Source organism: Eurypyga helias, unplaced genomic scaffold (genome assembly GCF_000690775.1).
Source record: "Eurypyga helias isolate BGI_N326 unplaced genomic scaffold, ASM69077v1 scaffold10872, whole genome shotgun sequence".
NCBI lineage: Eukaryota > Metazoa > Chordata > Aves > Eurypygiformes > Eurypygidae > Eurypyga > Eurypyga helias.
In genome coordinates, this window is record NW_010235299.1 from 40,876 (window position 1) to 68,571 (window position 27,696).

The following is a 27,696-nucleotide window of genomic DNA, read 5'->3' on the forward strand; positions in this document are numbered from 1 at the left end:
GTTTAGTGTTTCTTGGGGTCACAGGCCAAAAACATCTCCCCAGCGTCAGGCGAGGTTTCAAGCCTGAAGCTCATTTGCCCAGGTCAGATTATTATAGACTTAAAACAGATCTGATCAACAGCAAATTTGGGGGAAAAAATACAACAGACAGCTACACTGGCTGTACTAAAAGCAGTCATGTTTCCCTCCCCAGTATTACACTAAGTGAGAGACCTCCCGAGCTGGGACCATTATTGCGCTGACAAAGGGTACAGGCACTCGCTAGCCAGCAAAGGGCTGCAGCTTCCAGTTCGCTGGCAAAAGAGGGTCCTTATTCCCGAGAAACGTTATGCAGCTTATTTCTGAGGGGAGCGTCTTACAGATGTTTTCTTAAAATCCTATTAAGCAGCACGTCCTGGAGAGCTCTTGATTCCAGCCTTTCCATCTTGCTGATTGTGTCCGGGTATCATGTGACAGAAAATCACTGCCTCTGAATAGCTTGGGGAGGTCAGCACTGATGTTACTACACGGGAGGTGAGAGCTGTGTCGCAGACCTTCCTTGACAATCTGGCAAACTGGTTCTAATACAAAAATTACTACTTTCAGATAACCCAGGAAGAGCCACAGACATGAAGGGAGCTAGCATCGATACTATAAAGTATTAGTTGCACACAGGCTCAGCATTATTGATGACTGCATCCCACAGGACATAGGATCCAGGTTCATGACTGCTTCACTGGACTTAGCTCCAGGGCATCTTTAGCTGGCGAAGGGCACAAGAGACAGGAAAAGCTGCAACTACAGGGCCGGTGGGGGAAGGGAGAAATTCTGCCTTTAGAAGTACACAGTATTCACATGAGAAAAGTTTGGAAATAGCACTGCTCCTTGGAGAGAAAAGCCATATGCACTATATTTATAAAAAGCTGCAAAGTGAGAAAAAAACTCCCAAGCAATAAGCATAGTTACAGGACCAGCTGTGTCGCCACATTTCAGCTAATAAACCTAGGAACAGCAATGGGAAACCTCAGTAGGACATCTGGGACAGCAGCTCCAAACTAAGCACACAGGAACTGCTCCTTGAAATGGAGAAAAATGAAGGAGAGGGAGAAAGGAAGCTGCGGGGTCTGGGACAATTGCAGACCACAGCTCTGGAAGTGGCACTGAGAGCTCCTGCAGCGAGGCAGAGGCCCTTCTGCTTGAACCATTCCTGCCATGCACTACCACTGCCTGGAGAAAGCCCTGACGATGGAGAAGCCACCTTCCCCCTAGGCAATCCTGACCACTTCCAAGCTAAACCTTGGCCACTGCAAAGCTTTTCCTATTGTCCGGCTGAAAATTCCCATGTCACAATTATTGCTTATTTTCACCCCCAACATGAAAAACAGTTTACTTCACCTTTTCTGTAGCAACTTCTGCGTGTGGAGACAGGGAAGGATGGTCCTCCATTTCTACCTGTAAGTATTAACCCCCCCTAGAAGTGCTACAGGTAATTAAAGCCAAGGTGGGTCTTGTCTTTCTGGGAGCAGGAACAGGTCTCCAGTTTACCAAGAAAACCTACATGACAACAGCTGTGGATTTGGATGGCATCTGTTATAAAACCTACTAGTTGTCCTCAACTGTAATCTTCAAAGCTGTTCTAGAAAGCAGTTATAGCTAGATGCTAAGAACAGAAGGGTTTCTAATCCTAAACCGAATTAAAAAGAAGGAGAATTGTGCAGGAACTGCAAACACAACGTTGCTCAAGCACCACAAGACAGAAAAACGACAGCACAGCTCCTAGCTTGGTTACTACAGGGACTGCAAGACAGTGATGTGGGATGGTACAACATCACTGCACAAAGCTTTTGCTTCAAGGAGAGGAGACAGAAGTTTGGAGACTAGGCTTGGTGTCCTGGCTCACTCCTCACTCCAGCAGAGCTGTGGAAGTTCAGACCTTTGAGGAATGGCCCCTGAGCCTCTTAACAGACATCTAAAAAGAGCAGATACATAACAACTCTTACTGATCACAAACACATTAAAGTGCATATACAGCATGTCTATTTTTGGTGCATTTTTCAGTAGGAGTGGAGAGAATTCTATGTTTACACCTGGTTTGAAGAGCATAAGTTTGAGGGGAGTTGGTCAGGAATTTTGTTATCCTGAAGCCAGGACACAAACCCATGTCAGCACCACTGGCAGAGCTGCCAGCAGATTGCCATCAGGGTCATTCCCAAAGCAGAGCAATATCCCAAGAAGAGGGAAGAGCTGTGCTGTTTATTTTGACAAGATGTTCAGAAAATTGCTGTGCTATTTTGGGGGGGTTTAAATCAGTAAAATCTCAGCAGTTTTACAGCCATTTCCTCTGCTCTGCAAATCAAATATGAAACAATTTACCAAAGCTCTACTGTATTAACAGGCACACTCAGACACACTTCCCATTATTGCTCAAATTCAGCAGATATACTCCAGATTCCAAGTCTGAGCCTGTGTTTCTTCTGTCTTGTTTGTTGTACCCCCCCTCCCACAGGTAACAGTCTCAAGAAAACCCCATCATTTGCAAAATGCATCAATCCCATTTTATAGATGAAGAGAGAGGCGCACAAAAGTGTGAGGTTGGGTCTCAGGGGATCTGTTTCCTAGGTGTCACTTGTAAGCACTGCTTATTCTCCCACCTGGATGCCCTAAAGTGAGTTGCAAAGGACATTTTAAAATATGACCATTCCAGATTTGGAGACTAATAAAGCTAACCTAACGTTCATTCTATAAATATATAGACATATTTGATATATATGCTTGAGAAAATAAAACAACCACTCAATGTTCTACACAGCTTTCCTGAAATGACTCATTCTCTCCTATTTATTTGCTGTCTCACTGCCAAAACCTGTTCACCCATTGTCACCCTTCATTTCTGCTCTACTTGTTTATCCCCCCCCCCAATGATTACAACAAATGACTGGTGATGGCCTCATGACATTTTTTAAAGCATTAGCTCCCACCCCTCTATTTCATACACTGCAAACCCCCTATGATTCCCATTTGTAAGAGAGGACATAGTGCTGGTATCTGCAGTTTTAATCAAGTCAAACTTGTGCCATCCCTGCTGCTGAGGGGACGGAGCAGCGTCACACACCCGTAACTCCCTGCGTGCCACGCGGTACTGATCTCAAAAAGAGAATTTCTGGAGAGGTAAAAAAGAAAGGTCAATCCCTAAACTCTTCAGTCCGACAGATGAACAGTGATGCTGTGTTTCCAGAGCACTCAAGTGTCACTTTATTACTGCAGGCACGTGCACCCAAGCAACAGCTGCATTTTGCATGGGAAAGCAGCATTAGCTTTGACTCTGGCCCACTCAACCCCTCGGTTACACGAGCACTCAGCGCTGCAGGAGCGCTCCTCTCCTGGCTACTACCTTAAAGACTACGCTGCCCACGGTGTACACACCAGCAGGGTTATGCGCCTCCATGGCAACGGGGTGATAACTAGTCTGCCCGGGTGTAATGGGCAGAACCAGGCACCCTGTGCAGAAGAGCACTGCAGTAGCTAAAACTTGGGGCTTTGAATCCCACTGTTCCCTGGCCCACAGGACTGAAAGCAGCAGCAGCAGCAGCACACCGCCTCGTTTCCCCTGGGTGGATAAGCTGCACATGGTGCTGTACTGAGACTTACTGGGAAAAACACCCTGGGTGCTAAATCTCCGCTAGTCAGGGATATAATTGTCTCAAGTCACTTTTGCCACATTTCCTCCTTCCTCCTGGTTGCCAGCACTGTGCTGCAGCGGTGTCCAGCTGCGCCCTCTGCCCAGGGAGGCTGCCCTTGGCCTATCTGGAGGTGCTGCCTGGTGAAGCTGCTCTGTAGCAGAGGGATGCTGCCAGAGCTACGCTCCCTGTGGGCCTCACATCTGGGCACTCCCAGTTCAGGTGCTTGTTGCTGTCTGTCAGGTCAAGGACAGAAGCTGGGGAACAGGGTGCTCCCTCTGCCCCAGCAAGGTATATGGGCACAGTCTCACCCCTCTCACCCACCACGGTCAAAGTAAACGGGGCCTATAAAAGACTTGAATTCCTTTCAGGTTGACCAACTGAGCTTGAAATTTAGATACGTTTCATCGGAAAGCACCATCTGTAAGCTGCTCCCTTCTTTCACCACTTGGAAACAGAAGAGAGATCATCTTTCCCTCTCCTGAGTTGTCTAAACTCAGCCGTGCTGCCAGGGGATGCAGGGAATGTAGCCTGTGGGACAGAGATCAGTTCTGGTGGGAGTCCCCTGTGCCAGACACCTGTTCTTCATCCGTGTTTGCAATGTGGGCCTAGCCATTGCCTCCTGATTCCGAGGGGATGCAAGTACGGGACTGTCTGCAGGAGGTCTCAGTGTGAAAACAGGCATCAAACAACACAGGCTGTCCCAGCTGGCAGTGCACATCTCCACTGGACATGCTCCTGCCTGGCTTTCTTACAGTCACTTCATACTGAAACGGAGGCCAGAAACCAACTTTGTCTCTTGACTCCACTGTCCCTGTGATGCTTCAGTCCCTGGAAGGACTGCCTGGGTATCTGCTGCCCAAGAGCTGTCAGCTCCTGTGTCACCTTCCTGGAGATCAGGGAAAAGACATCCTACCTAATCCATCCCTACCTGGGAGGGAATTGATGGCAATGATATACTTGTACCCAGCAGTCAAAGCTGCTCTGTTCCTAAAATGTATGTGGTTTCTCCTACTCCGCTCTCAACTCTCTTTTAAAGGAGCTCTTGGCTATTTTAAAGACACAACAGCTCCTGGGTTATCTGTGGCTCATGCCCTGCTCCCCTGCAGTGTAACCAGTGGGGTCCAGGACTTGCTACATCCTCCTCCTCTTGCTAAGGAAGCCACTGAATTTTCATATCTCTCCGCCTCAGGGAGGGGGTGATCCCCTTCTCCTGGAAGGGCTCTCCCACAAAGCTGCTCTGAGCTCACCAGCTTGGACTCGGTGTTGCCATGGGTATGAAAAGATGGTGCTGGCAAAAGTGGTAAATTTTCTTATGTACCTTTGTAAAAAAGTCTGGTTTCTGCAGCTGGTTGCTGCCTTCCCTCCCAGAGGTGGCCCAATGTCAGAGCTGCTAAATATATACAGCTATGTAAATATTTTATTTCAATCTTGTGATTATGAATATTTCAGCAAACATTTTGCTCTTATTTTCGTGCCTCTCTCTCTCCCTCCCTTCTTGGGTAAGTGACCAGCTTGAACACTTTAGTGGCTAAAAATGGATGAAACATTCAAAATACCAGGCACACCAACAACACCATGTTAAATGCATAAAGCCAGCTGAAAAGGAATCCATTATTTATTAGCTCTGTGCCTTTATCAAGCCAAGCTCAAAGTGCATTTCAAACTGGATTCTTCAGAGGTGCTGCTCTTGACTGCGTTGTTCATTATACACTGACTTCAGAGGCAGAAAATTAATTATTTTTTTTCTCCTGATCATATATTCCCTTTAGCATTGCGGCTTCTAACCTCCTGGCTGTGACCCTACCATACAGCCTGAGGGCTTTGAACATTCCTTCTATTTCCACTCCCTGTCTTTCTAGCGAAACAGATCTCTGCTGAGGTATGGTACCATCCAACAGCTCCTGCACCCCCACCCTGAATCCTCAAGGAGAAAGCATAAAAGGAGTCTGGGATATACCTGACCCTGCTGTGTTGGCCACCCAGCCGTGCCATCTGGGACACAAACGCTGCTTGTCAGGCACACAATTGCTGTACAGACATCAAAGACTTGCCTTAAAACACAGCCCATAGTGGCCTTCTGGCCCCTCTCCCCCACAAAGCAGAGCCCCCAGCCCTGCCCCCGCAGACACTCACGGCAATCCAGCTCGTCCGACTTGTCCTTGCAGTCTTCGTCCCCATCGCACTTCCAGTTCAGGTGGATGCATTCCCCGTTGCCGCACTGGAACTCGTGAGCTGCACAGGTATTGAGGGACTTGGCATCGTAGCCACACTTCTCTACGGACTCGTCCGACTGATCCTCGCAGTCCGGCTGGTTATCACAGACCCACAGCTCCGGGATGCACACGCTGTTGTTGCACTGGAACTCGTTGGGGTTGCAGGTCAGAGGGGAGCATTTTCTTTCATCGCTGCCGTCCCCACAGTCGTTGTCACCGTCACACACGAAGATGATGGAGATGCACGACTTGTTACTGCACTGGAACTCATTGGGAGAACAGGCTTGGGAATAAAAGCAAACGAGTGAACTGTAAGGTCTCCAGCCTACCCCTCACCACTGTACCAGCTCTAGCACATCAGCAATGTCTGAGATGGGGAGGAGGAGGGCACCAAAGCATTACCGTGGCTGTTCTAACCCAAAACATTTTTCCCAGTGATAATGGGAAAAGGCATACTATGGCACAGTTGGGAAGACGACCATTCCCAACTGCCCCTCTGGGCCATGGGCAGCCCTCAAGAAGGGGCAGGGGAGCTGGGAAACTGCAGGCAGGAAAAGTGGGGGCCATGGGCAGCCCTGCCCTGGTCTTGAGGCAGGAGCAGCCAGGCAAGCCCCGGCATTTGGGGAGACAGCACGGAAAGCATGGGGAGGCTGCAGGGCAGGCTGGAGGTGTGCCGGCACGCGCTGGTGGACTCGCAGAGCGCTTTGCTCTGCGCTGACATTACCAGCTTCCTGAGTTTCACAAGCACAGAATCAGGTTTCAGGATTTCACAGTGTGCCTGGTTTTGGACATATTAAGTGGGATGTGTAGGGTAAATATTTAGTGAGTCGAGCATCAATTTAGCTGCAATCTGCCAGTAAGGGCCTTTACAACACACTGAATGCCTTCCCTGGAAATCACAACTGAACATTAACATACAAATGAGACGTTTGTCAGATAGGAAGCTGAGTGGAGCACTCTGCAAGCCTAATGGACAGCTGAACCACAGAAGCCTGCTCAAATTAAACTTTCAGGTACTCCAACAACGTGCAGTTCACAGTCACTTCAGTCCATCAAGGTGCTGGGGAGGCAAAACCCTGGAAGAAATTATCTCTAAGTACTTTTAGGTAGTTTCTTAAAAAAGAAATCAGCTTCTGCAGTTTAGTCATCTGCAGGAAAGTTATGGCTCTGATAAATGACAAGTACAATAAATACATACAAATAAATCACAATAAACTTTTTATTTTTATATTGAACTTGGGAGTCTCTTTGTTTTCAGAAGCAGAACTATTTACTCTTTTATCTGCAGAGCCCCTGTGATAAACCACACAGTTCAGATGGCACCGATCGCTGTCATGGCAAGCGCATCTGGAAAGCAGCACAATCTCTGTAAAGGAGTTGTCTTACCCCAGCTTTCAGCCAGTGACAGGAAGCCAGCGGCATCCTACTGAAATATGATGTCTGTTTTATACCTTGGAATGAAATTCCATTTATCTAGCAATTAAGAACATGTTTGCTTGTATACAGATACTTATTTACACTCTAGCTTGCAAAACCGCTGGGCTCTGTCTGTTAACCTAAGCAGCCCGTAGTTTTACACCAGACCATGACAATATATATACTTATCCCGTCCTGCCCTGACCCATTTAACCCCAGGTTTTCCAAATGTTACTGTGTCTACCAGAATAGCAATCTAATTAGAAGAAAAAGAGGTTTGCCTGCCTTGGTGCAATACTACCGTGCACTGGCTATGACCCAAGCTCCTTCCAACAGGGATACATGTTAAAGAGATCTCAGGGCACACTGCTCTGTGCCCAACTTGACACCAATAATTAAATGCAACAGAGTGTGCCCACCAAAGGAGCACCTAGTGTTAGACACCAAAATATCGTCTGGTCCAAGTGGGTTGCTCAGGCTCCTGTACTCGGTAGAGTATTTTGGACATAGAGATTCCCTCAACAGGCAACTCCTGCCACCTACTTTGGGATAAGAACCATCCCTTGGAGGGGCTAGTATTTCTCCTCTCCAAACCGAGGGAACTGAGATCAGACAACTAACATTAGGAGATAAATCCCTCTCATGACGACCAGAAATAGTACAGTCTGGTGGAGAAGCAAATGACCAGAAATAGCACAGTCTGGTGGAGAAGCATCTAAAAAACCCCTCTTTTGCATGACAGAATTGAGACCATTAAAATGCTCCAGTTTTCACCCAAATTCTGCTTTTTCTTCATTGAGATACTTTTCTATCCTTATCCCATAACTAGAAATACAATAATCTGTTAAACCTACTGATCAGTACACAGCTGTATAACCAAACTCTCTTTAGATGATGTAATACATGGAACTGCCAAGTGGAAATTTAAGGTAACAGTTATAAACTTACCAATCTATTTAAAAAAGGAAGTGAGAAGCAGGAGTATTTCTAGGGATATGTACAGTTTCTGTAACAGATCCAGGCTGAGCAGAAGAAATTGCTTTTCTGGCATTATTTTGATGAATCTGAGGAACAGATCTGTGAGCAAAATTTTGCATAGTCCTTTGATCCCTAATTTCTGGGCAAGGTTGTAATGATTTCCACACTCCAAATGTGCTTTAATTTCCTCCCCCTCAGCTATAATGAGCCCATCTTTTTTCCCTTGTTGTTTTCCTGGTCCCACCTCTACCCCTCCCTTCTGTCTGTAAGCACTTCCCTTCAGAAATCTGCTGCACTGGCAAATTAGTGACTGATAAACATATGTGTGGGATACAGACAATGGAAGTTTGCACAAAAGCTCCTCCTCTGCACCTACAAATCCCAGTACAGATACAGAATTACTGATGATCGCAGCCAGAAGAAAAGAGAAGCAGTTCAGCCTTTGTAACCTCTCATGAGGACTTTCTCAGTCAAGCTTGTGAATCACTAGCTAGAAAAATCGCATGGTCATGATTATTTTATTTCTTTTTCAACATTAAATTTAGTGTGATGACAGCACTAGAGACTGCAAGCTCTCTCTCCACTGAACCTGCACAGCAGTCCGGCTGTTGCTAACTCCCGCTTCCCACCACCGCAGTCCTTAGGTGGGGATCAGTCTCCTGCCACTCCCTGGCACAGCTAAAGCCAGGGGCAGCGGCGCCAGCACTGAGAGGGCAGCCCCTGCACTGGGACAAGGCCCAGGAGGCAGAAGAGCTGCTCTTTGTGTTTTGGTCTTTCCATCTGCATGCACTGCTGGGACAACCAGTAAGACCAGTGGACTGCTGCCGCTGTGCCATGAGAAGGAGGCTGCTAGACAGCCACCTGAGCTGCTATGGCGACCACTGCAGCGTGTGCTAGCAGCCAGTGGCAGTGCCAAAGGGGAGCACAGGGTCCTTCACCACAGAAGGCTGCTCTAGGTACCTCCTGGTGAACTCCGGAAAGAAAAACGCCCTTTTCTTCATTTACAGACCTAACGACCATCTTCAGGCCAGCTGAAATGGGACAGTCCTGGGTGACACACGCCTGCAGCAGAGACCTCCATCTCCATGTGCAGCCGGCTTTCCTTCTGGCCCCAGGAAGGCAGATAACGTCCCAATTCCTCTCACCCTTCCATTATCCTCTCTGACAGCTAAAATCCGCAGGGCATGCCAGGATAAAGCAACGGCTGCAGCTTCCAGCCACTCGGGGATTTCCTCTGGCGCAAAGAGGCAACAGAGGAGAAAAGCTGCTTACAGTCCCGCTGTACCAAGGCAAGCGCCAGCACGCTCTGCTCTTTGGGGTCCCTGCTGCATGGTTCAGTGATGGTTTGAAGAGCCCAATAAAAAGCAGCACTACACAGAGCACCTGGAGAGACGAGGATGGGGAAGTGAAGTCCCAGGGGCAGTTTACTTCACATCTCCTTTTATCAGCCTCTCAGGGTACCTGGGTAGTCCCATCACTACAGCATCTCACTCCCCTCCAGAGCATTTCAGGAGGAAATGTGCAAATAGTAATTAAATGATCACTAGGGTATTTTTCTTTGACTTGAGCAATTTGTTTGCAGTCTCTGATTTTGCTACCTGTCCGACTGTAAATTTATTCATACAAGACAAAGGAAACAAGTATTTAGCTTGTTTTCCTTAATGCCAAAGAAATTAATAAATGTCATACTCTAAGGTGCAAAAAACTACTTCAAATATGAAGTGATCCCAGTAGAAATTTTGAAAATGTTTGTCAAGAAGTAGTGTTTAACCAACAGACTTCAAAGTGGCAAAACAAGCATTACAAAAGCAGTTTTGTAGAGTACTGAAGACCGTTAAGGTTCTTCATGGTTTTAGGAAACAGAACATCACATCTAAATGACAGTGTACGCATGCTTTGGCCTAACGACAGTATAGACCAAAGGCACTAATTTCTGACTGTACTATATACCAATGGCATAGCATGACTGTCACAGCTTTCGCCCCACAGCCTCCCGCTGCAACCTTGTCACGACTTTTGAGGAGAGTGGAGCAGAAACGGGTTTTGGATAGAGGAAGTTTAAAAAAAAAATAAGTGAGATTGCAGTTATGGAGTTAGTGTTTCAGTACCAGCTGGTTCTCTTTTGCCTGGAGCCAGGATTTAACCAGAGGCTTTAGTGAGTAGTCTGGTGCAGCAGGCACAATCTTAGCTCAGGCACTGCACTGAAAAATTAAGATAATTCTATCACAGGCTTTTTATGTGCTTATAGCGAGAAGTAGAATGCTCTAAAGATACAGGGCACTCTCCAAGAACTGTAATTTCAAAAAAAAAAAAATATTTGTACATAACAATTTTTCTACAATGGACATCTCTACCAAGCATGGATCCTTAATATGGATAAAACTCAAACTATGAAATAAACAGAATATCCATCATTAATAAGAGCTGGGAACTATGGACAATGGGCTATAACTGCTGCCACTGCTAATCTATAATTGAAGATTTTCTAGCTTTTCAGTAAGAGACAGATACTTAATTCATATCTCTCCTCCAAAAAAGTCAGCTTCACTTGAAATTACATGAATGGCTTAAAGAAAGGTAATGGTTTGGTAAAATTTGCGGTAAAGCGGGTAACAGTAATTACTGATGAATTATTGGACTATATTTTTCCGACACTCTCCCCAAAGCAACTTAAAGTGTTGGTCAAAATTTCTTGCTTGCTTAAATCTGATAACAGATCTTCTAAAAAAAGCAAAGGATAATTTGTGCGTAATAACATTTGGACTGGGGAGGGAGAGATTTGCTACAACACTGCCAAGAGAGGCTGGTGGACTTCAGAGACTGTCCTAAGCTGTGAGGTTTAGGATCTGAGCTCCACATGGCTGCAGGAACAGAACGCCTGAGCTCCATCTGCCCAGGTATTCCGTGCGGAGTGCAAACCCAGCTACCACAGCCCACATAAATTAATCTCTGAGCTGGACCATGGCTAAGGAGGTCAGAGTCCAGAGAGGCTAAATTACGGCGGAACTAAAGGCCAGTTACCAATGCTGTCATCATGTCAGTTTTATTTAACTAGCATGTATTTTCAGCCTTAATTGTACCTACATTATTTGTTTTGTCTGCAGACAATTGGTGTGCTTATCAAATATCTGAATGTTTCATACAGATCTTGGGTCAAATTCCAGTCTTCACAGCACAGATTCATGCCTAGAAGGCTAAGCTTCCCACGGAAAGCTTAACTAGCACGTATTTTCAGCCTTAATTGTACCATTATTTGTTTTGTCTGCAGACAATTGGTGTGCTTATCAAATATCTGAATGTTTCATACAGATCTTGGGTCAAATTCCAGTCTTCACAGCACAGATTCATGCCTAGAAGGACAAGCTTCCCACGGAAAGCTGCCCTCCAGAAGGGCAACAGAAGAGATGGAGGTAAATGAAGATGACCTTGAAGCACATTGCTCTGAAAAAATGACAGGCCTCCCATGGAGGGAATAATGCAGCTGAATTGCAGTCTCACTACTAACAGTGGTTGTTGCTATGGTGATTGATACCAAAAAGCCCATATAGACGAAGACTGAAGAAGGAATAGTAATTCCTGATATTGTTCAAATCACTAATGTAGCTAAGGAGCCATTTCACACACTCTTGCAAATTAATATTTGCATGCGCTCACTGCCTTTGCCACACTGCTCCCCTCAAACACAAATGAGTTATTTTTCCATTCTCTGGAGCAGTATTTGCATAGTATCAGTTAATTATAATGGAGGAACCAGATGCCAAAGCCCCTGCTGATAAATAATAGTTGGTTCAAAAACGTATTTACTGATTTAGAATGTATTTCCTGAGAATCATATCTTCATTTAAAGTGGCTTAATTTTCTGAAAATAGAATTATGACCCCCAAATTTATGGAGAGAACAGCTTACGTACAAAAGCTATGCACACTCTGAATTTCTTCCCTGTCTTTAATCTTACTTATGTACAATAAGGTGGCTAACTCATACTTGCAGTCTCCTCCAGTTTACTTCATACTAGGAAAGTGTTAGGAAGTTCATCACAGGTTCTTCTGTTAAATGACTGCAAATGTTCAAAATAAAAACTAGTGAATCTAATGTAGAGGGTTTAGGGGTAAAATAAAGCAACTTGGGAATAAAAAAAAAGGATGGTCAGAATGCCTAAGGTTGATACTGTGCAGCTTTTTGCTAAAATCCAGGACACCCCAAGGGGATCTCGTGGGGATAAAAATCTATCATCACTCTTACACTCTGATTGGAACATAATCAGATTGGAAATATTTGGTACTAGCCAAAATTTAAATGAAAAAAAAAAATGCGGGGATGTGTTTCATGGGATTGTTTTTTGACTTCGAAAACTGGACCCTGTATGGGACATGCTAACTCCTATTACCTCAGACATGACTTGCTTATTAAAATGGAAATTGCATAAATTACAGCAATTTGGCAAATCCCTCAGAACCAGCTGATAATATCCATGAAACTAACAGCTGCTCTAATATTATCACACAAACTCCAGAGTGCTAAGGAATACATAAACGTTCTTTCAGCAATCAGAACACAGCATTACTGAGCAGGGTCTTGAACCTGTGACAATGCACACAAAACCCACATTACCGCGTACATGGACCTCTTGGATCCAGCGGGATTCCCTGTGGTTATGCCTGCACAGTCCTTTTGCATGGCCAGGAGTTAATTTTGCCATTGCAGAGTTTAAACCACAGGCACTGATCTCCCCCTCCATCCACTGGGCAGGCTTCTGCTCTGTGCTCACCTGCTAACCCAGAGGCACAAACGGCCTTATTATACACCTGCCTGTTTTCTCCATCGCTTTCTGGTTTCTAACGTCCAGCTCAGGAGAGAGAGTCCCTCACAATCTCAAAAACTACACTTCAGTCACCCTGGCAAATGATGGCATAATTGGTTTGTTCTCAGAAAACGTGCAAGTTCTGTTATTTTTCTGTCTGGGAAAGGCAAGGAATTGAAATCCCCGTCTGTTGGGCCACAGCTACGTTGCTGGCCTGCCACTTCCTCCTTACCCACACATTCTCAAGCACAGGGGCAGCACCAGTTTAACCAGTTGGAAAACTGAACCTTTCCACGAGAATCAAACAAGTCTTTTACACCGCCATAACTAAGAAGAGAATTCTGGAGGTTTGTAGCAATCTACAACACTCATCCTCATTGAACGCAGGTAAGAAAAGGCAGCAGCAACTGACACTACAAAGTTACGTGCACTGCCAATGCTTGTGCAGCTCTCTCACGTCGTGAAAACTGTGCGCACCTCAAAAACACCTGTAGAAAAAGAAATAAATCTGAATTCTTAGGTAGAATTCTTCGTTGGTGGAATCACTGCACAGGCATAACTGTCAAAAACAGAGCAAAGAAAAGCCACGTTGGCCACCCTTAGGATATGCTTCTGAACCGACAGGGCAAACAGGCAAGGCAGACTGAAAGGCCTGGACTCAGGCTGGTAATCTGGTAGCTGCAGCCACGGAGCGTGCACGGGTTTTAACTCAGCTGAGCAGAGGGACAAAGCAGTACGCACATTGCCAGCAATGAGGGTGCTGCCCCGTAAAAGCTCCACTTCCACCAATTTCCTTTGCTTGATGGGAATTCTCTGTATGAGGAGATACTTCCTATTGCAGTTTGCTCCACTATTAGACTTAAATATTTACTGCATTTCGAACACGGCATTAACAACTCTTCTGGCGGAGCACAGACTAAACAGTTGTCCCATCTCACACCCCCAGTTTGGCCAACTGTCTCACATTTCTCCAGGAACAGAGATCCTCAGTGAGTCTAAATGTAGGTGCAGTAACAATTAAAAAGATGCTTTTGAAATAAAAGACTTGGCAAGGCAACTGATCTGAAGGGAAAAGTACCTTAAAAATGAAGGATTGAGGACACAGCAAGACAACTGGGAGGATTTGGCGTAGCCAGATTCAAGGTCGTGAATACGAGCACATACCGTGTTGACCAGTCTATAAAGACAAGGCCATTGTGGTGGTTTTGGGAGGGGGAGAGATGGGCAGACTTCTCAGGAAACAACCAGCCCCTAATTATTTTCACTTACGTGATACTAGGGGCACAGCCATTATATGATATAAACAATGTACCCACATAATGTGTTCACGATTCCACTAAAGAATGGCAATCATTTTTAGAAAAAAATGTTTTAGATTTTCCACTCAAATGGAAAATTTAAGCAACCAAGTGACAGGCACTGCAATTAGAAGTGCAAGGGCCATGTGCTAGCTGCACTCACTTTAACAGCAGTGGGATTTCTATGGCATTAGGATTTGCCCTTCAGTTTCTATGACTGAAACAGAAGGCAGCGCTTTGCTGAGTTTGGGTTGAGATGATGAATCAAGTGTACAACATGAGCAATTATTTTAAACTTTGTGGAAAGAAGAAGTGTACTCATGTCTATTTTATTGTGAGTGAAACCTGCCCAGTTACATTTTATCAAACAAATTTCTTTGCAAAATACAAGCAAAATTAATCCAAACATTCTATCTTCCTCTGTATGAAAACAGCATATTTCAGCCACTAAGATAACTTTCAGATGTTGTTTTATCCATTAACATGACTCATAAAACAGCTTTTATTGGTTTTGCATCAAACATTACATGGTCCTCTCCTGCGTAGGACTGTACTGAGTTCGAGATAACCGATTCTGATTCAGTCCTCAGATCATATGCTCAGGAAGCATAACTGTTTAAGCACTCGTTAATTAGCGTAACGCATATGTACCCATGGCCACTGAAGGATGGAACTCCTACCCACGTATGTGCCATCGTAACACAATTGCTGGCACTGACAGCTACAGGAGACTTCCCTTAATAAAACTAAACAGATTCTTGCTTTTTGGATGAATAGGCTTAGAATTATAGCTCCATTCTTATGAGGAAAGCACTTCAGGGACATGAAATACAATCATATTTGGCAATAAGAGACGCAATTTCTTGCCTATTTCAACTCCAAGAGCTCTAACTGCTGAAAGGTAGACTGCCCAGAAGACAAACATAACTACAGGCCAATTTTTGCTCCTCTGACGCCAAGTTCTCCAGCTAAAGTACAGCAAGAGTATCAGGGCAATCATGTTGGTTACCTTCGTTACCAGGCTAGGTGCGTGGTGATGTGCTGTTCTGCAGTCAGCTCAGAGGGAGATCAAACCTAAAGGATCAGATTTTGCCATATGTTCTCCCTGCGAAACCCTCCAATTTTAATGGCGTTAAAGCCCATTGTATTGTGTCTGTGTCTGTAGAGGAATCATTTCTCTGCTATCACTGTTCATGATTATTTCAGCATGTGATGAAAAGAGACATGGCTAGCCCGAAATTCCTGTCATTTTACAGAAGGGAGCTGTAACTTGAGTACACTTGCCATGGTGGAGGAATCCACAATTATTTCCAAGAATGGAAAGAAAATTACTATAGATTTAACAAATGAAAGTCCTTCATAAATAAGATAAGGTAGCACAGCAATGATATCCTCTGGGCTTTACATGATGTTTAATTACTGGACAGCTGGAGGGATTAATGCCTGTGCATTATGCCCTGGCTCTCAGAAATTAAACATGTACAGCTGCCACTTTATCACTGCTTAAAGTATTAGAGCTCCTTCGAAAGCAGTAGTAATTGCAGAAAAATCCCCATTGTTATTTAGGAGGAATCTCAGCCCATAATCATATTTGTCCTGAGTTCTTTCAGAACAAAGCAGCAAGAAAAATGAGATTGGTAGTTACCTCTAATTGTATTCATACAGGAAAAATGAAGGTAGTTGCATTTTTAATATACTGCATGCTTGCCATAATTAAATGTAAAATACTGCATGAGGTAAGATAGACATTGCTGAAGTCAAGAATTAAACCAATCCTAAAGCCATGGCCTGAACCGTGTCAGGGCTCTACCTGCAGATGGTTAGGGCAAAATGGATTTGTTTTCCCTACTGCTGTCTCTTGAGCTTAGATTTTAAAAAGAACAGATGCATGTAACATTCTGGAAATGAAGTTTCCAGTACTGTGTGGTGCTTTGCTCATGACAGGCGGCTTTGGTGGTGGCCTCTGCACATTTGCTCTGTGCTGATCCCTCAGTTACAGATAAATTGTCCGTATCTGTATGTTCCATGAATAATTTATTCTTTAAAGCATAATAGACAAAAACACAATATGAAAACAAGACAGTTTAGAATTTGGTACGTTTACAATGGTTCCCTGAAGGTACACTGGGAAAAAAGAGTAGATGCAAAGAACACTCTGCAAGCATGCTCTCACCAAATGCTGATTTTTCACAAAGCTGTGGAAGAAGGGTATGAAAGAACTGTTTGTATACAAAGATTTGTGGATAATTAAGAGGAAAGCCTAATAACTGCTGGACTGCATGTTACCTCTGTGTACACACACATGTAAGCGTAGGAGCAGTGTGGAGAAAGGTGGCTTTAAATCAGCTTTGTAATTTCCCCACTTCAGCTGGCTCATCACGAGGTGGATCTGCTGGAGGGATCAGACCAGCTTCAGCCTGCTTTAAATTCTGCCTCCTGCCAAGGGCTCAGGTGACGCGAGAGCTGCTGAGCTGGGCACTCGGAAGAATTGACTCTGAGAGTTTTCTGCACTTGGACCTTCCAAGAAAAGGGCCCCTCACTGTGTGCACTGCTGCTTTTTATAGGGAATCACTCATGTGCCTGGAGCTCTGCCAGGAAAAAATGAATGAAAAGTTCCTGGCCTGAGGATCTTACAAGTGATATAGATAGATCACAGAAATGTGAAGTCTACCGTGGCAAGGACACGCGGCTTGCAGCTGAGCAAGGCTGTGCTTACTGTTGTTTCCCTTATTAATTAAAAAAAAAACCCTTTACCCAGTTTGTTCATTTTTAATCTTGCATATCCTATCACAGGGCTGATATTCTAGAACTGATTCTGAGATATATGTCCACCCATGGAAAGCCAGAAGATGAGGGTCCAAAAGAAGATGCTCTTGGTGATGGGGCTGTCACTGACATGAGACTCCTGCAGAAATTACTGGCTCTCACTCTTGACAATTTTATGAGATCAGTCTAAGCATGTTTGTTGCCTGCACAAGTTCCCATGGATCGCTGTCTCTGTACTATAGGTAAGGAGAACAAATCACGGTATGGGAAAACAGCTTATTATGCTATCAATATATCAATGAATACATCGTTTCACTGTATCTGACTAATAGGAAAGGGAAAATTGTACACCTCCAACTCCTCATCTGCAAGACAGTTTCCACACTGGGTGCAAGAAGTGGTCCACGTGAAAACCAGTAACACATTCAGAAGAGATGGGGCCTTGTTCTCTCTGCTGACCATCCCAGAGTCCTGTCAGGAGTGTGCATTACAGGGGTGCAACGCGCATTTCAGCTGTGACAGGATGTTCGAAAGCCATACTGAAATGCTCTCTGCATTCCTGAGCAGCTGACAGTAGTGGTGAGTATCTCTCTTAGCAGAGATTTAACAAGTTCTGCAGTAGTTAGTAAAGTCCAGACTGACCCCAAGTTGTGACGCTTTAATTACAGTCTCTCATATTTAATTTGTCTTTTTAGTCTCAGTAAACGCATTCTTAAGCTTGTCCAACCGATTGTGACAAGGGTTAGGTACACAGGGAGCACAAAACCCCAGCCAGGGAAATAAGAAAGAGGAAGCCAACAAGCCAACAAATTCAAGACTGCTCTTACATTATTAACTGCTGATGTCTACTTCAGAGGAGCTGACCTATGACTACAACACACTTAGTATTGTAAAGACACAAATTACTTCTGCTCCAAAGAACTGAAAAATAAGTTTCTTTTTATAAACTATTTTTAAAAGGGAGATGTTTGCATTTTCAAAAACTGTTTGTGTGCTGGAAGTTAGCAATGGACTTAAAGCCTACCTGCTGGAAGTAAATTATTTAGGCAGACAGGCACTTAGCTACCTACATGCAAGGATTAATATCCACAATTAATCCCTGGTGCATTTACAGCTTGTGCAGACACAAATCTGGATCCCTAATCACTGGTGCTTTATCTACTGCAGGTTAAATAATTCACAGCTTCCATTGCTTCCTTGGGAAGTTCTGCCACAGGGTGAAGATCACACCATTTTTCCTCCTAGTTCATGGGTGAACAACAACAAAGTGCCTTACCATCCATTGGTAATGGCTTCCGAGCAGTGTGATGGGGTCAGTGTCTGGACTGCTTATGAGAGTAACTGCTTGCCTACCACTAGTACTAGACCAGGCCTAACAGAACAGCAAAGTCTGTTTTATACATCTCTGTGGTTTTTATTTTAATGGATTTCATCTATCAAACTGTTTCTCACTCTAGACTTGGCAAACAGGACCCTTATTTCAGATGAATACAGTCTGCTTTCCTACTCCTAAGGCTAGATTTGATAGGGCTGGATTGTACAGGGGGAGATGAAAAGCTCAAAGGAAATATTTGACTTATCCATTGTTTGAGATGATGCATTTTTTTTTAAGCATACCTACACTCACGTAAGTTAGAGCTTGCTAACTGCAGCTGAGCCCTTTGCCTAAAGGAGGTTACACAAGGACAGCATACAAGACTGCAAATTGTCTCCTTCCTTGAGAGAAAACACTGCTGTGACAAAACTTTTTCAGATTACACGGAGTGCCAATTGAAACAGCAAGCCTTCAACAGTGACTAAAAGCCAAGTAGAGGAATGTAGAACACCAGTTTGTTTCCATTTGTGCATGATGATGCACCAAGGACATGGTTACAAAGCACAAATGAGAACCCAAACCAAACAGAAGGTTCTCTTAGTCATATTCTATATTTTTGTCCCCAGGCAGCTTTCTCCTTCTAGCTGGCTGTGCCAGCGCCTACATTGGCTATGCTGGATAAATGTCACATTGATTCAAAAAGCAATTACATAATTCCGAGAAGAAAAATCCATCAAGAATTATCAAATCCCTAACAGTATCTGAAAAGCAAGTTGTTGGAGGCCAGAAGCAGACATAGAGAAAACCACAATACACTTGCACTATTCTTACAGTTTTCAATGACACTACTACCATAATGGTAATAGTTTCCTCTCCTGCAGTAGATCCTCCCTTTACTCGGACTGGGAACATTTTGACACAGGGACAGGTTCTGGCACAGCCTCAGCACAACCAGTCCCTGCTCCTGTATCTGGATACCAGCAGAATATTGTTAGTGGCACAAGTGACCAATGCAGAACTGCAGGCTCAGTTAATTTCATAAACTCCACACCAAGTTCTTTTGAAGAAGAATACTACTACGAGACAGTTATTCCTATCAAGAAATAGGAATATCTACAGTTAAAATGTCACACTAGCTCAAAGTAATAGCTTTATTAACAAGGATTTAGAAAGAGCTTAGGGTTTTTCTTCTGGATGCCCTCACTCACAATACCTTCAAGTCATCTTCCACTTGTTTATTGCACAAGAAATTATCCTGAGCACAAATAAACTCCCTTCCAAACATTTATCCATTTACAGACAAGTTTGTCAGCTCTGTGAGAGGTGCAGCCTTAGCTATGACAGGATGCCCTGCTCCAAGGGGCTCCAGGTGACAGTCGGTGCTGCAGCTTCATTTAAAATGAGAACAAAAATGTGAGTGCAGGGGTTAAAGAAAGCCAGAAAGGAACTGAGGGTGGGTTGGTTTTTTTTGGTCAGGATACTGTGTGCTGCTGAGATAAGAGAAAATGCATAAAGAAGGATTCTGAACAGAGAAAAAATGGGAATGTTAAAAGAGCATCAGTGGGTAGGCTTAGTGAGGTTTATCAGATTTGGATAAAAGAGAGGATAGCTATCAACCCTCCACAAGCTCTCAGATTAACACATCTATTCTCTTCCATGAAGAAAACTCCTTAATTTGACAAGCAACCTCAATGAAAATGCTCCCACTACAGCCATTCAGCAGGGCCTCCTGTTTCCTTCTCAAAGGGAGTTTAATGCCTCTGAAAGGTGCTGAGTCAACAGATCTCAGGACTGAAAGCTTCTGATGTTTGCACCCACCCAGGAAGCTCCAAGTTTGCCTGTCAGTGCCTTTCTGCCTGGTCCGCTGGCTGGAGAATGGCTCATCCCACATTCAGACTCAGGAGTGACCCGTTGGCAGAGATTGCCACTGTGCGCCCACCGAGGTGGCAGCCTACATGGGGCCAACACACCCCCCACTCACGGGAGTCACTGACTCATTTCACATGAGTTACCCAACAACCATCAGAAGATGGTAATTTGTCCTTGGATTAAATTTCCATTTTAAGAACCCGTATGTACACTAAAATCGTGGAAGACAAGGAAGAATAGAAATGCTGAAACATCCAGAAGAGAAACACTCAGCTATTTCTAAATCCACTAATAGCATCATTATGCTGAAATTATGTGCCATTCAGAACATATTTACATTAATTTTGAGGGTTACCTAGAGCCTTGAAAAAAAGTTCAAAGCAATTTCAAGTCGATTTTTATTAGAAATAAAAGACTGTGAAACAAGTCCTACTGGTGTAAGCAGCAGCATTAAATTGGTGGTGGCAGACACACCAAAAAATATTGTTTTAATTTCACTAACTCATACTGGTAAAAGGGTACTTTTTTCACTAACAGTTACAATACTCTTCTAAACTTGTCTCTAACTCAAGCCTCACATTCAATGAAAAAAAAAATGGCATATGCTATAGAAAGAACACAAAGTTTCATACAGAAAACAAACAAAAGACTTTTGAGAACTGCCAAAACATCACCAGCGTCAAGGACACAGGACCAGGGGTATAAGCACATTACCAACTTGCCACACCATAATAATTTATTGCTTAGGAATTGTGCACATGCACTTAATTCCACATGAAACAGGAGGCAACTTAAGGCAACCTATGCCTTTTCCTCGCAAGCCAACCCAACAGAACTGTGCCACACAAGCTCAGTGCAAGCACACTAACGTGGTACCGTTACGCCGGGGCCTCTGAGTCATGTGCAACATGGAACAGAGGTGCTTTGAAAAACTTCATGTCTAATCTGTAGTTAATTGAATTGCGGAGTCACATCGAACCTTCCTACTGAGCTCTGTGCGTAACAAACCTCACGCTGGGTTTCACTAGCAAGAGTGAGGCCAGCAGGTTGAGGGAAGGGGTTATTCTCCTCTAGGTGGTACTTGTCAGGTCATATCTGAAATTCCATGACCAGTTTAGTGCCACGCTGACAGTACAGGAGAGGCATCTGCAACCTGCAGAGGGTCCAGTAGAAGCCCAGCAATATGGTTATGGTGCTGGAGCACATGATATAAAAGGAGGGGCTGAGGACAATGGGTTTGGTTAACCTGGAGAAAGTTAGAGGGACGTCTTATTGCAATTTTCCACTATCTAAAGGGGTGAGGAAGCGCAGCTGGAAGCCAACTCTTCTCAGCAGTGCACAGCAAAAGGAGAAGAGGCAACAGGCACAAGTTCTTACAGAGGAAAAAGTAAAAAAGGACAAAGAACATTTTTACAATAAGTGGCTAAACACTAGAACAGGTTGCTCAGAGAGTAAAATCTTTGCTAAGACTAGATTTTGTTTGATAAAGCTGGCTGCAAAGACATAAATTTATCTTCAGTGTTTTACTCAGAACCACAAAATAATCATATAAAACGTATTTCATTACAAAACTGTAATGAAAAGATATAATGTGGATTATGAACTGCCCGGGTATTAGAGCCCAAATTTGGCTTTCAAATGAAGAAACATCAGTGTGTGCTTGCACGTAATCATTCAACCCTTTCGCCAATAATCTGGAAGTAAAAATAACATTGCTGATATCATGCACAACACCAGAAATATCGATAGGGGAGTGAGTACATAGACCATGAGAGAGCTTCTTAGCAACCTGGAATCATTTGCACACTAAGAATTTAATAATGACAAATAGAGTTATAGAAGAACAGTATTAGAAAGGTCATTCTACTTCTGCACAGACTGCTAAGACTGATATTCCCTAAGTTCTGGTGGTATATAAAAATAAAGTTGGAAAATCAGCTGGGATATTGAAGAAGGCCACAAAAATGAGTCAAGTATTCATTCAAAAGAAAATATTTGACAACAAGAAGCATAAAGAACTAAATATGTTTAGTCTATCAAAAAGGCAGTTTGAGAAATGGCTTGATTACACAGTGTAGGAGTTTTCACAGAGGGAAAACACTGTTAAAGAGCTCTTTCATTCAGCAGAGAAAGGCCTAATAAAAGGCAATGGCCATTTAGGGACTGAATTTAAAACAGTGAAAGTAAAGAGCATATCATTCTCTCTCTGTCCAGTGAAACCATGAAGCTATTAACAAAGAAATGTCCAGGCCTGTCTATTACATCCCAGCAGAAGGTACTCTTAAGCCTATAGGGCTACACCCGGCAGGAGGAAGGACATGGCAGTAAGCTGCTGAGCTACCACAGAGGAAGGTTTGAACACTGTCATTTAAGTCCTTACCACATCACCTGGGTATTAACCCTGATCACCACGTTCCAAACTGAGCAACTATATTTTGCTACAGTAGTAAAAGAATACTTAATTTGCCATAGAGTTCACTTTATATATTCCAGCCAGCTCCAACTGGAGAATCTTTCTTTTCTCCCTTTTTCTAAAATTCACTACTTAGCATTGCAAATGCAGAGTGAATGAATTTGTTGGCAGGAAAAGTCATCCCTTTACATGCAATTTGTAATAGCCACTCTAGGAGTTTTCTAGTGCTAAAGGGAGATGTTGCATACATATTAAAGTATTACTTTAACTCACCAGGAGTGCAACCAGCCTCATCAATACCACTTTCACAATCCTTCTGCCCATCACATCTCCAGGACGACGGGATACATTTGTTGCTTAAGTCTCCACAGCTAATTTTTTCAGCTGGACATACTTGCTTGGCTAGAAGAATAAAAATAAAAATACTAATTAAAAAAAACCCCAACAACAACCAAAAAACCCCCACAAAACCAAAAAAAACCCAAGTTAAACACAATTCTAGACATCACTTAACATTTTTTGCACTTTTAAGGTTACTTTTATTTTGTATGGCTCAATCCTGATATATATTGTAATCAAATCCCAAGTCAACACTCATTTTGAGGTATTGCTGCTTACACATCCTGTACACGTTCCTCAAAAGAAATCACAGCATGTTTCTATGAAAAAATAAAAGGGAAAAAAAGCACCTAAGAACCAAGATGGTTGTTAAGGCATTACCTGGTTATGGTGGCTTCAAGCCCCCAACACACTGTGCTTTTACTATTAAAACACGAGCACCCTGCACATAGCAGCAGTACTACTGGACAAACTACTGGGAAAATACTACTTCAAATTAAGTCAGGAAAACCAAATATTTAATGATTTAGGCAGACGATGGTCAGTAAACTTGGTGAAAAAGTGGCAAGCACAAGCATGAACTCACACACATTAAACAAACTTAACTGTAACTGCTGAAATTAAAGGCAACTGTGATCCAAGACATGGAGACACAAGAAGACCTGAAGAAGCAAAACCTCCAGTACATGCAAGAATACAACTATGAAAAAAAACCTGCCAAATTTATCTGGAACCAAGTAAGCTGTGAAGTTTGTTCTCTTATAGCTATTTTGCATTGCCAAAATTCCTTTCTTTTTTTTCATACTAGCGTAAAGAGCAACAGATCTACATTTACTGTGACAAAGCTGCTCGAATGCATAATGTTCGACAGTTTAGACAATTGTTTAGTATTCTGGAATCATCATCCAGTTTGGCAGGATTTGCTTATTAAACAGACTAATTTCTCTCTTTAAAAAAAATTGCATGTTTTCAAATAGTTCTTCCATTGGTACTAATGATGATAACGCTATGTATGGCTGCAGGTCTACTGAAAAGGGAGAACCTAAATTCTAAATTAAAACTGTATTTCACATTAGCCTGCTGTCGTAAAGGTATTTATGCAAAGTCCATCAGTTTCCCAAGTACTGAGCAAGAGAGCTGAAAATTATACCTCTCCCTTTCCACCTGCACAGAAAGGCTGTATAGGGGTATATTACAGCTCCAAAGCATCAATCAGCCACTTAGAGAGCAGTGCCATTTAATTCCAGGATTCCTCTGTCTTAGCACCTTGAAGTGCTGTAAGAAGCAGTTTCTAGCAGCTGTGGGCAACCAATATAACAAGAAAAATTAGGTCCTGCCACAGACAGTTCATAACAGATGTAATGAAGTTTTATAACCCTGAGGCAAGACAGCATTTTTGTTGATATTTGCTCACTGCATATCTAAAGAACATGTATGAATGTTGCATGATCTATGGGGCGGGGGGGAGGGAAGGAGGGTAAAAACACATACTTAGGCTTTTTGACTATTTTACCAGCAGGTCAGTAATAAAAATCACCTGACACTGGAAAGTTGCAGGGGCCAGGGCAGAAGGCGTCAGAGGCCTCACCTCACTGCCATCCACCCTCTGAGGTGACAACTCCGAGGAGAAGATGGCAACTTCCGGGAAAGGGCCGGGGATGGCCACAGGCCATGTGAATGAGGCAGCACAAGATGCCTGGGGAGGTGGGAGAGGCACAATGTGTGTCTGCGGGGAAGGGACCAAACCCCAACAGCAGGGCTGCCTTGTTTTCTGAGGGACCAGCCAAGCAGCATCAGTGAAAATAGGGCTTTTTGCCACAAATACTGAGCAAAGGGATGACGTGACTGGGGTGTCCAGCAGCTACCTGGTCTTTGCATTCCTCCATCAAGGCCTCCAAAACCTCTCAGCTCTGAGGTATGCAGCTCCACAGCCACCGAAAGCCAGCGACCCCTTCCCAAATGCCTTCACCACCAAACCGTGAGTGCTGAGGAGCGGCTTCAGAAGGCCAGGCAGACGGGAGCTTGCTGTTGGGACAACGGGGTCACAGCTCCCGCTATCCTGCATGTGGCCATAGGAGACAGAGCACGTGCAGCCTGCTGAGCCCTCATTTCTTCCCCCCATTGAATTCAAGGGTGTGATGGGGTTTGCTTCTAGGCTGCCCCATGCTCTAACACCAATTTACCATAAGCAAACACATGCCTAAAATACATGAGACAGAAGTAACTTTTCTCGCTAGATTTATTACTCCAAATAGAGCTCTATGCTTTTGCACTTCAAAAACTTGTCTCCTTACTGCATCTGTGCACTTCATTCAAGAAAAAGATTTGTATTGGACTAGGCATACTGGGAAAACTGGGAGACCAAAAAAAGGCACGGAGACATTTGTTAATCAGCTTGTCAGTCCACATTCAAAAAAATTGTTCTAATTCTTCTTGGTCAGGCAATGGTGATGGAAAAAATTTGGTTTTGATGCCAAGTAGGACAAGCTTTTTCATCCTCGTAGTAAATCTCCATTGAGAAATAAGTGGGTCAACACAGGTGAGCACACTTCCCACACACCTGATTTTGAAGAAGGTGAAATATAATTATGAAATTATAAAATCATAACACACTGTGATCATAAACCAGCAAAAAGGTGATTTATTGGTCATAGTTTAAAGTATGGGCACTACTTTTGCTTGGTTGCTGTGGGCAGATGCTAATATTTTTGGGAAGCTGAAAGGTTTGGGAAGGTATGGACAGAAGACTCCGATTTATGGAAAGCAATCTCTGTGTCAATCATATTGCTGACAGAGTAATTACAGACATTTAGAACATGTATATCAAAGCTTGAACCTTCAGGAATGCAGCAACAGAAGCTGCTGTTGGTCACAGTTCATCAAATCTCTGTTCCAATGGTTTCTGCATAACTTGTAAACACAGCAGATAACAGATGGGAGATCTTGCATAAAACTCAACCCAAAATTCAGATGAAAATACTTCTGCATTATTTCAGCAAGTTGGGTTTCACCCTCAGAGATGCTGCAGCAGTGCCACTGAACTCGATGTTGTTGTCCATGCTGTAAAGCAGGCTCTTAGCTACGTCAATCCAGACTTAACGTTTCTGTCTCTGCCCACTGCTTACACCAACTCAGGCCTTTTGGGTTTATGTGACCAAAATGTTTACTTCCTACTTTCCTCTTCACCCACCCAGAAAGGAAAGGGTTAGCGCTGTATGTGATGGCAAGTGCTCTTACCCTGGATATATTGTGGACCAATGCAAGTTATAGCAAGATCTGCCTTTTCAGAAAAGCACCATTAAACAACTCGGTTGAGATGTCAGACACATCAAGACCAATTTATCACAATGAACTGCAAATGCCAAGGATGGACAACAATGGTTTATTTATAAGGAGACAAGAGCAAAGAGGACAAGAAGGTTCCATTTACTCACTACCGCCAATGGCACATTCTTCTTTTTCTTTACAGGAGGCTACAAAGTCTTTCAGAGAACCATAGAGTCTAACTGGCGCCCCACTGTTTGCTTCCTCTTGTGCCACTGCTGTGCTTTTCAGGCTCCGGACATCATGTATATTCAAGGAAGCCCAAGAAAACAGAATTGATTTACTTTCAGAAGACCATTTGTCAGGTTCTCACCAAACAGGTACTCTAAGAGCATACACAAAATGTAATTAAGCAGCTTCTACTGGTGGGAAACCCACAAGACTTTTCAACAGCAGACTGAAAAGAATGCCCTTTGTGGAAATACATCATTTTACAGGTCTGAACTGTTTCTCTGTATCTGCTGAAATAACTCCCCATCCTCTCCAGACTGCCCTCCATGTTTTTCACAGGTTCTTCAGAAGAAAAATCCCAACCTAAAACTTCAGTCTGCAACAGAGAAAATACCACACTATAATGGTTTAATTAATTTCTGACATGCTACGAAATTGTTCCTGCAAAATTTTCACTACTACCTTTATTATGGAGCTTAAAATTCTTACCTCCCTCTTTCCTCCAGCAACAGTTTACTTGTCCACTTTTTTTTCAAAGGAATGTTTTTTAAGAGGGACCTCCTCTCCTCAAATATTGCCCTTAAATATTCTTTTGTCATAGCTGGCAGTTCTATCTCAGAGATGTACCAGAACAAAATCAATGTTTATACCCGCCCACATACAGGACTGGTACCTCTATGGTTCCAGCCAAAACAAGCACAATTGTTAAATGAGCAACTGTTCAGAAGAGAAGGCTGGTGATAGGTAGAGCTTAGGGAAATTCAAAACTGAAGAGTTCCAAATTGCTGGAGATTTGCTATTCAGAAAAAATATCACAGTCACAATTTTGCATATATAGTTGTTTTCTTATATATATGTATGTTTTTATATATATGAATGTGTATCCCAGTCTGCACTCCCTACTGACTTACATCTGATACTTTCCCTTTGAAGTATTTAGGGTGCATAAGAAACACACTTCAACAAAATCCATCTTGTGACTTAAGTAACTACCACAGCTGAAGGTGTGTCTGCACTGGTATTTTCCTTCTCTTGCCTCTCCTCACCTCAGCATGGGTGCTGGGAACACTGGCTTCTACCCCATTGACACACTAGTTCACCCCATAGCTCAGGCCAGGTTGCTGTTGCCTTAGT

At 43.5% G+C, this 27,696-nt stretch overlaps 1 protein-coding gene across 1 annotated transcript in view; it reads right to left on the minus strand.

Annotated features, from left to right (window-relative positions):
- LRP8 (low density lipoprotein receptor-related protein 8, apolipoprotein e receptor) overlaps positions 1-23,130 on the minus strand; it is a gene marked incomplete at its 5' end in the record, with an annotated part of 42,608 nt that extends 19,478 nt beyond the window's left edge. The window contains 2 exons of the mRNA XM_010146697.1: positions 5,793-6,155; positions 23,002-23,130. Coding sequence (XP_010144999.1) covers positions 5,793-6,155; positions 23,002-23,130 — 492 coding nt within the window. The remainder of the gene's footprint in view (positions 1-5,792; positions 6,156-23,001) is intronic.
- Positions 23,131-27,696: the final 4,566 nt, after the last annotated feature.